General features: G+C 41.6%; 2 protein-coding genes across 3 annotated transcripts in view; one reads left to right on the forward strand and one right to left on the reverse strand.

Moving 5' to 3' along the window:
* Window positions 1–2,071, forward strand: part of mfsd2b (MFSD2 lysolipid transporter B, sphingolipid) — a 30,442-nt gene extending 28,371 nt beyond the window's left edge. Inside the window, exon 15 of the mRNA XM_061707097.1 lies at window positions 1,778–2,071. Within this exon, the coding sequence (XP_061563081.1) occupies window positions 1,778–1,826 (49 nt within the window). The 3' untranslated portion in view covers window positions 1,827–2,071. The remainder of the gene's footprint in view (window positions 1–1,777) is intronic.
* Window positions 483–9,362, reverse strand: wdcp (WD repeat and coiled coil containing). Of its 2 annotated transcripts, XM_061707096.1 has the most exons (4): window positions 9,239–9,362; window positions 4,729–6,640; window positions 4,334–4,454; window positions 483–2,986 (listed from the first exon to the last, which is right to left on the reverse strand). In XM_061707096.1, the coding sequence occupies exons 2-4, from the start codon at window positions 6,619–6,621 to the stop codon at window positions 2,793–2,795; spliced, it is 2,208 nt and encodes a 735-aa protein (XP_061563080.1). In that variant the 5' UTR covers window positions 6,622–6,640; window positions 9,239–9,362; the 3' UTR covers window positions 483–2,792. The 2 variants fall into 2 exon arrangements, with proteins under 2 accessions (XP_061563080.1, XP_061563078.1); XM_061707094.1 differs by lacking the exon at window positions 9,239–9,362 and having other exon boundaries at window positions 4,729–7,127.
* Between the last annotated feature and the right edge of the window lie 296 nt (window positions 9,363–9,658).

Genomic DNA, 9,658 nt, shown 5'->3' on the forward strand with positions numbered 1-9,658 from the left:
TACTTCCCAGTTTGACACCTGGAGCCATCAGGAAGAAGTTTTATTTCATGTATACATCTTTTCCTCCTCCATCCTCTCATTCTCTGCTGCAGAAAAACATCCACGTAGCAGGATGCTGCAGCCACCATGCATGTACATGCAGCTAGGGTTGCCACCCGTCCTGTAAAATACGGAATTGTCCTTTATTTGAGAAAAAAATGTTGCGTCCCGTATTGAACTAATACGGGACACGATTTGTACCGTATTTTCATTAACTTTTACACCATATTCTAGTTGAATTATTTAAATAAATTAACCTTTACACCATATTCTAGTTGAATTATTGAAATAAGTTAACTTTTACACCATATTCTAGTTGAATTATTGAAATAAGTTAACTTTTACACCATATTTTAGTTGAATTATTGAAATAAGTTAACTTTTACACCATATTCTAGTTGAATTATTGAAATAAATTAACCTTTACACCATATTCTAGTTGAATTATAGAAATAAATTAACTTTTACACCATATTCTAGTTGAATTATTGAAATAAATTAACTTTTACACCATATTCTAGTTGAATTATTGAAATAAATTAACTTTTACACCATATTCTAGTTGAATTATTGAAATAAATTAACTTTTACACCATATTCTAGTTGAATTATTGAAATAAATTAACTTTTACACCATATTCTTCACCTGTATGTATATTCTACATCTGGGCTGATGTGGACATACATAGAATAGGAGGCTATTTCAGTTGCTAGTATGGTTGTCTGTCTCTACAGTCATGCAAGTTCAATGCTATTAAAGCACTTTAAACTTTAAATCAAAGCATTTTGTTTTTTCATATAAAATAAACACATTTTTATTCAGTTTAGAAGTTTTGGGGCTTTTTTTTGGCTCCTGCGCTGCTGAAATCAGGGCGTCCCTTATTTCTATTTCTGAAAGGTGGCAACCCTACATGCAGCACTAATGCGATGGTTGTTATCTGGTTTTCCCAACAAGTCATTTCAAATTGTTGCTAGATAGGTTAACCTTCATTTTATCAAACCAGAACAACTATGCTTTAGCAACCACAAAGGTTATAGGAGGCCAGTTAGTGAGTCAAGGGGCACCTGAATGTCTCATTTGCTGAGAAATGGCTTCAGTCTTTACACTAAAAATCCTAAGTTTACTTGTTGGAGTGCTGCAGATATGGTTGTCCTCTTCTTGCACTCTTCTATCCCTGTAAAGGAGCTCTGGGTCTTTTTTGACAGCGCGGCACAATCTAAGAAGTCTGCTGGTGGCTACAAACTTGTTTTTAATTGTCAACGATTTTTTTGCTTTTAGACACTTTTTTATTCAAATTCAAATTGAATTTTATCGCATCCTTCCTCAGATTAGGTTTATAGACATTTCTCGATGTATTCAACCACACGTGTGTCCTTGTATAGTCAGATGTGAGCCTATTTAGATATGTCCAGGGAATACATTTAGCCACAGGGGGACTCCAGTCGAGTTGTTCCTCAAAAACTACCGATAGAAAAGGATGCAGGAGAGCTTAGCGGTACCGTGCAGAGGGTTCCGTACAAAAAATGTGCTTTTACCTTAACAAAAACACTCTGGAAACTTGTTTTTGATGATCATCGTGGAGAAACGTGTGGAAAATAATGACAAAAAAAAAAATCTTTGTTACCGTCAATCAGAGAGAAAATGTTCAGGTCCAAAAAAACCTTTCCATTTGCACTGTATTTACTTTCCACTACTGCTATGAATGTAGCACATCACTGATACTGATGTCTCTCGCAGGAAACAAAGCATTGGCTCCAGAACAATGGAAGATTTGAGTAGCGTGTGAGCTGGATCTTGAATGAAGTGAATTCACTAAGCCACGGATTCCAGTAATGCATCTGGAAGGTTGCTCTTTAGTGTATATTACACTGATTAATATTTAAATTGTTTTAATGTAAACATTTTCTGTTTTCACCTGTACTGTATAGTCATCTTGGATATATAAACATATAAAAAGATTAATTTATATAAATGAATGTATATCATTATTTGCTGTGGTTAACTCTACAATGCTGTTATTTATTTATAATTCATGATTACAAAAAGATTCATATAAAAAGAATAAATGTTGTAGAGACTGGTGGGTGTTCTTTCTTTGGTGAACGCTGTAAAACAAGTGCATGAACCGGCGGCTCCTTCTTGTGGTCAGACGCGTTAACAGGCAGTACAAGCATGACAGGTTTTTTGCAGGCAGCAACATTAACATTTAATTGACTTTGCAACATTTGAGGGAAACTTTGAAACAAAAAAAGTGCTACACCAGACATTTATGGAGTAAATCACGCTGCCATGACATTCTGCGATGCTCCAGCAATAACAAATATGATCATTTTTGTCTCTCATTCTTTTTTAAAAATTGCCCCTAATTATTCTTGTGCCCACCAGGACATTAGAGCAAGTGAAAGCATGTGCTAAAGATAAATAAAACATTTTCACCACAGTAACTGGAGTGTTATCCAGCTCAGCAGGTGTGAAAAAAAAGCAGATAAACAACCATAATTGTATTTTGCCATAAAGAGAAAAGAACAACTTCCTCCAGTTTTGTTTTAAAATTCACAACGAAGCAGCAGCATGTAAACTTACACCTGAATGGGCAGCCCTTATGAGATCACTTGAGTTTTTAAATACAAAAATCAATTGTCAGTATTGCTGTGTTTCTGCTCCCTGAACGCTGGATGCCAGTCAAATATTTTAAGGTAACGGGGGAATACGTCTCTACGAGTCCGTACGTGAAGGTGCGAGTTGGGCCGCGCTATGCCGACGCCTCTGTGGCTGTACCGGGACTTTGGCTGGGGGCTGGACTGGACGGGCAGGAGTTTTCTGGACTCCCAAGAGCCCGCAAAGCAGATTTCCTTTTTCCGTTTCTCACTGTGAGCTCGTCTTTGGGCTTAAATGCCAGAGGCACGAAGCCATCCACATCAGCCACGAGCACAATCCACAAAGGTCCTGCAATACAGGAAATAAAAACAAGACTCAGCAGGACTGTTTGCAAAAATGTGCTTTCCTGCACATTTATACATAGTCAAAAAGTTACACATTTCTTTTTTGAAGTGTAATAGCGTGTAGTGCTGGGCGGTATACCGGTTCATACCGAATACCGGTGTTTATTTTTCTTATGATATGAATTTTTCATATACCGTAATACCGGTGAGTATGTACAGTAGCGTACACAACGTTGGGAACGCCGCGCGGCGCTATGTTCCGCAGCACACTGTTTGTGAGGGGACTGTTTAGCAGTAGTGATGCACCGATTGTTCGGTAACCGAAATTGTTCGGTAACCGAAATTGTTCGGCCGAAAATGGCAAAAAAAACACTTTCGGTGTTCGGTGGAATAAGTGGGAAAAAAAACGAACAATTAATAACGGCGTTGTAATATAAGGAAATAAACTGGCCGCTCCTGTACCGGTTGCGAACCACAAACATAAATCGTTGGCCAACCAAAAAGTAACCACATAAGAATTTTACCTAACATTCACCTGGAGGTGGAACCAAAACAACATAATGCTGGGAAATTAAAACATGTTAAGCATGCCTACATCAAATTTATTTGATTTATGCATCCTCCTCATGACAGTAAAATAGGCCATTCTAAGCCAATTTACTGCAGCAATTCCTTTCCAAATCATTAGAAAATGTGGTTAACGCCCAGTTGTGCATGAAAAAAAAAAAATACCGTGATATACCGTGAAACCGATATAATTTTGAAAAATACCGTGATATCAATTTTTGGTCATACCGCCGAGCACTAATAGCGTGTGGATGTGTCTTAGTTTACTACAACAGGAACAAAACACTATGTTCATTACGAGTGATAAGCTGCTTTTGTTTTAAACCTTTTAATCTGACCTAAGCTCTAAATCACTTCCAATTATAGTTTTGGCACGTTAACAGAACAACAATGCTATAGCATTCTGCTAATGCTTGTAATTAAACTGTTACAAATATAGCATACGTTAAGGAATAAAGTACTCGAGCAGGTAAAATGAAGATCTAAAAAAAAAGAAGAAGGATGAGGAAACAGTTGGAAGATTTATCCGAGGACCTCAAGCTGACATCAGTAAGGAAACCCAATGTACAAGCTTTCTGGAAATACACACGGGGAAGACGTGTCTACGAGGGCGACAAGGAGCTCTCTTAAAAATAGCTTTCAATAGTTAATCTTACAGGCACCGAGACACAACGAGCTTATGAAGGCAGCTTTGGTCTTGCTGCATATTGAAGTAAATGACATTCCTGGTGTTTAAACCAAAATCCTACAGCAATACAGTCTGGATCCCACTTTCTGCACGTACCGTACATCATCTCCATGACGCTCAGGTTGAAGAGATCCTGCAGGGCGCGCAGACAGAGCTTTCCGTCACACAGCAGCACCGGCCTCCTCTCATCAATAAACACATTTTCTGATAACTGCTTCTGCACATACAGAAAAAAAAGTGTTCAAAAAAATCCAACAGGCTGTCGTGTCACATATGTTGATTCTAGTATTTTAGCAGTTTGGCCTGAGAATAAAAACACATCTGATCTACAGTTTAAAAGACAATCATGACAGAGTTATTATTAACTTAAGAAACCATGAGAAGATTCTCTCACCAGCTAGGGTCAACAGTTCAATGCACAGTGCAGCTACGCCTCGTCAACACCGGATTATCAAATGCAGCATGGGAACATTTAACGAGTAAACCCGTACCTGGCATGTGACATTGACGTACGGGGGTTCACTCGCACTGGGATAGACACTCGTGTTCTTCTTTCCGTTCTGCGTGTAGTCTTTCATTTCCGCCAGGCACTGCTGCACATCTGCGAAGCGTGTAAAAAGCCTTTCCATGTTGTGAACAAGCTGCTCCAGCGAACGCTCCCTGGACGCACTGGACGTCTTTTCCGGCAAGGTTGCCGTGTGCTCTGTGTGATTCCGTTCTGATGGTTCGAAAAAGCGAGCCGGGGAGCTGGCTCGACTGGATTCTCTGCTGGCCTGGCTGACCACCGCCAGGCTGGCTATGCGGTTAACGTGGTCCATGTTGAAATTCTCCCCCACGATGGAGGAGGCACTGGACGGGGCTCTTTCTGACCGCTCAGAGAAGTCCACAGAGCTGGCGCTGGGGCTGGGCTCGGCGCTCTTCACCTCTTCAACGAGTCTGCGTCTGTTCCCAGGTGAACAAACTACCCCCCTTCCTGGAAACACCAAGTCTTTTATCCCCGGGTTCTCCCTGTCATCCTTTGAGTTCCTCCTAATCCCTGCGCAGAAATTAGACGAAGACTCATGGTTGTGAGCAGAGGGGGATGGTGTAATCGATGTCCCACCGTCGCACGTTAAATCCTTGGCTATGAGACGGAGAATATATTTGTCTGTGTTGGACGACGGGAGAAAAGCGGGGTCGTTAGACTTCTGCCTCCCCACCATCAACAGCAGCACCTTGTCACTGAGGAAGCAAACGCCTTTGGGCCTGTCGTTCTGCTGCAGAGAGATCTGCTGGATGTTGGGCATTGCAGAAACCGTGATGCAGTACACGAGAACCATGCTGCAGCTGTTAGAGGCCACCGCAACCGTGGAGGCACGTGGATCAAAAGCAACGATGTCGGGGACCAGGATCCCCGGGATGCTGACTCTGCGAGTGGTAGTGACCTTCCGCTCAAACGTAACCAGGACCAGGTGCGAGGAGTCCTGGCCGGAGCCCGTCACGGTGTCTCGGCGACGTAAGTGGAGAAGAGGGCTGGGGTCCGAGCGACGATGCCTCGCAAGGAGATGGGTAAGATCAAGAGGGCCTGAGCTGGGGATGTACGATCTCCTTCTCGAGTCCAGAACCATGTCATCGTCTGACATGCCCACGTGTGAGCTCTGGCCTTGCGAGGACTCTGCCTCTTCGGGTACGTCAAAAGCTAGGCCGGCATTTAATCCACATAATTTATCAAGAGGCAGCTCTGTAGATACTGCTACCTGAGCCTCCCCCGTGGTCTCAATGGCACAAATGTAGCCCCCCACATCGAAAATGGGGCAGAAGGAGCAGGGCACCAGACTCTTCTGGATGTCATTCCAAATGAAAGAGTGGAGAGCACTGCCCATAGCCACCACGAGGCGTGTGCCATCCTTAGTCCAGCACGCACAATGACTGAGTCCACTACTTTTGATGTCCGCTTTGACCCTCCTGTTGTCCACTCTGACAGAAAACAACACAGAAGTGTCTCTTTTAGTCAACACGGCCAGGATGTCCAGTTTGGGATGCCAGACACAGCCTTGAGAGAGCAGAGGGAAGGGCTCACTCATCTCACAGGTCTGAGTGCACAGGAGCTTGTTCTGTTCCAGGGCACTGAGCTGCAGTTGCCACACCGTAACGTGCTTCTTGTGCTGCACGGCCAGCAGGGCGGGCGAGTCAGAGCAGCACAAGGGGCCCCAGGAGAGTCCGAAAACATGCTCAAACTGCCCAATGACGTTGGTGTCTCCGAAGTTTACTTCACCGTTGATGAAGTAAAGAGCCGTCAGGCAGACCTGCTTGCCGTCCGTCCATGCAATCCCGTGCACGGGGTGGATGGCTTGGTGTAGAGTGTTGAGACCTGTCCTGAGCAGCTTTGCCTTGCCGAGGTCCATCCTGGCAGGAGTGAAGAAACTAGTCGAAAGACAAAAAAAGAAAGAAAAGAAGTATATCTAAAAACTAAGCATTGATGACAGAGACGTGCAGCTGATCTGAAGCAGGCTTGCACAAGAGTAGGTTATTGCTACCTATCCAGATTAAGAATAGCAGAAGCCTCTCTTGTGTCTTCTTCCAAGTACCTGCTTTAATCCTCCCGACCTGACCTGAGACTGTGGTGACGAACACCTATAGCTGCTTATGCTGGATGACCTTAACTGCACACAATTATCAACCCGGGTATTAGCAATGCTTTGTTTAGTGTGTTACAAAAGCTCTTGCTTTCTTTTTGTAGATATGGTCACTTTAAATTGTCACCTCAATTTTAAAAAATAGAAGATATTTTGTATCAGTTAGTTAGTTAGTTAATATTTATTTCGGTCAATCACAAACAAAAATCAACAAAACAAGATAACACAGGTTTTTCCCTGGTCAACATTGTGATTATTTGACCGAAAAGGTCTGGGCTTGAAGCATAAAGCTTATCAAATCAAATCAAATCAAATCAAACTTTATTTATATAGCACTTTTCCTACAAATAATGAAACACAAAGTGCTTAACAGGAAAAAAAAAAAAAACAAGAAAAAACAAATAAACATAAAACTTATTAATGCCCCCCCCCTCCCCCTCCCCGCAGACAAAAGCACACTACAATTCACCTAAATTCCTAAATTACACACACAGACACGCACGCAGACACATGGTGTAGACATGGCTAGGCACAGAGGATCCAGGTGAGGAAACGGTAACGGGGAGCCGTCCACGCCAGGAGGTCCCATAGCCCGCAGCTACAAGGGGGGGGGGCCCACAGAGACCATCCCGGCCCGGACGGATAGAGGAGTCCACACCACAGCGGTGAAGCCGTGGTGCAGAGCTCCACAACCATCCAGGCCAGAACCACCCCCAGGACGACCCCCTGCAGGCCAGAGTCACTCCCAGCATGGAGGCTCCCTATGAGGAAACACTGGAGATAAACGCTACAAGAAAACAGGATAAAATACACTAAAGGAGTTTATAAAAAACATAAAACATACAAACATAAAATCCTAAAAGTATGTCTAGAAAGTAAGACATTAAAAACTAAAATAATAAAACAGTAAAATGTATAAAATAGACCATAAATAACAACTAAAATATTTAGATAAAACATTGAGATTAAACAAAAATAAAATACGATAAGAAAGGATAAACTAAATATAAAACAGAGCAGTAAGATTCAATAAAAATAAGGGTGAGCATAAGAAATGTAAAAGAGTTAAATGAGTCAGTTAAAAGCCTGATTAAAGAGATGGGTCTTGAGCCTCTTTTTAAAAACATCAACAGTCTCTGCGGCCCTGAGGTTCTCCGGGAGGCTGTTCCACAATCGGGGACCATAAAAACTGAATGCCGCCTCCCCGTGTGTCCTAGTTCTAACTTTTGGTATGGTTAAAAGGCCGGCACCGGAGGACCTCAGGGTCCGTGAGGGTCGATAGGGTAAAAGTAGTGCAGACAAATAAGAAGGCCCAAGACCATTAAGACACTTAAAAACTAGTAAAAGAACCTTAAAATCGATCCTGAAGCGCACGGGGAGCCAATGCAGCGATTTTAAAACAGGTGTAATGTGCTCCCGCCCTCTGGTCCTCGTCAGCACGCGTGCGGCTGAATTCTGTAATAATTGTAGATTGTACATGTTCTTTTTAGGAAGACCAGAGAGCAGGGCGTTACAATAATCTAAACGACATGAGATAAAAGCATGCATTAGCACCTCCGTGCTGGCCTGAGAGAGAAACGGGCGGACTCTGGCTATGTTCTTAAGATGGTAAAAACCGATCTTTGTTATGTTTTTAATATGTGGAATAAAAGTGAGCTCAGAGTCAAAAATCACGCCCAGATTTTTAACTGATTTTGAGGGTTTAAAATCCTGTAACTTTGGTAAAAGTTTCTCTCTCTGGCCTTCGGGACCGATGAGTAAAACCTCTGTTTTGCCCTGGTTGAGCTGTAGGAAGTTTGCTGCCATCCATGACTTAATATCTAAAATACAGTTAAAAAGGGCATCAATTGGCCCAGTGTCATCAGGAGACACGGCGATGTACAGTTGCGTATCGTCAGCGTAACTATGGAAGCTGATGCCGTGTCTCCTGATGACGTCCCCAAGGGGCAGCATGTACAGATTAAAAAGAGTTGGACCTAAAATTGACCCTTGGGGAACCCCACACTTATCTTGCCCACCTTTTAACTGAATATAGTATACAAAATAATAATAATAATAATAATAATAATAATAATAATAATGATAATGATAATAATAATAGTAATAATAATAATAATAGCAATAATATGATAATAATAATAATAATGATAGCTCTGAAAACAGAAAGCAACAAATAGGAAGAAAAAACTATTATAACTAAAATGTACAAGTAAAATATAGAGTACAAACTTAAAATGTTTAATGACTTTACATTTCTGAGTCAGAATAAGTGACAAACTTAGCCAGGTTAACTTGTTTATCATTTACACATGTGGCTAAAAGACGAATAATAATTGAACAAAACGACGTAAATACGTAACTAAAGAAACATTCAGTATGCACTTACCTTAATGTACCAAAAACATATCATTCGAAAAACCGTAGAAAACAAAATGAGTAAGTTTTCTCGCTATTTATTTCATGTTTCACTGGTTAAAACGTGAATGTTGACCATTTGTAAATGACCCGGATGCAAAGGTAACCGGGTGTTGGTGCATTGTGGGATATGTAGTTTTTAATGGCTAAAGAATTCCTCTTTATTAATTTATAAATGTGCTTTTAAGTATATGGGTGGATCATTTAGTGTCTTGAAAACTATATACATGAATTATATGGTACAAAAACTTGAGCGAATTTTAAAATAATTAAAATCACGCTTTGATTTTGTGGGGGTCCGTGGTGCGTCCGCCGCGTTCCATTTGTCCTCGGAAGTGGGGATTTCCCAGTTCCCAGTCGGAATTTTCAACTGGAACGCCCCTCGAAGTGG

This window comes from Cololabis saira, chromosome 18 (genome assembly GCF_033807715.1).
Source record: "Cololabis saira isolate AMF1-May2022 chromosome 18, fColSai1.1, whole genome shotgun sequence".
Taxonomy (NCBI): Eukaryota; Metazoa; Chordata; class Actinopteri; order Beloniformes; family Belonidae; genus Cololabis; species Cololabis saira.

Bases quoted from the DNA above. Each gene is read 5' to 3' on its own strand.
- wdcp (XM_061707096.1), bottom strand. From the start codon at position 6,621: ATGGACCTCGGCAAGGCAAAGCTGCTCAGGACAGGTCTCAACACTCTA. The intron at 4,455-4,728 runs GTACGGGTTTAC...CTGTATGTGCAG, and splicing joins ACGTCAATGTCACATGCCAG to AAGCAGTTATCAGAAAATGT. The intron at 2,987-4,333 runs GTACGTGCAGAA...CCTGTATTGCAG, and splicing joins CGTCATGGAGATGATGTACG to GACCTTTGTGGATTGTGCTC.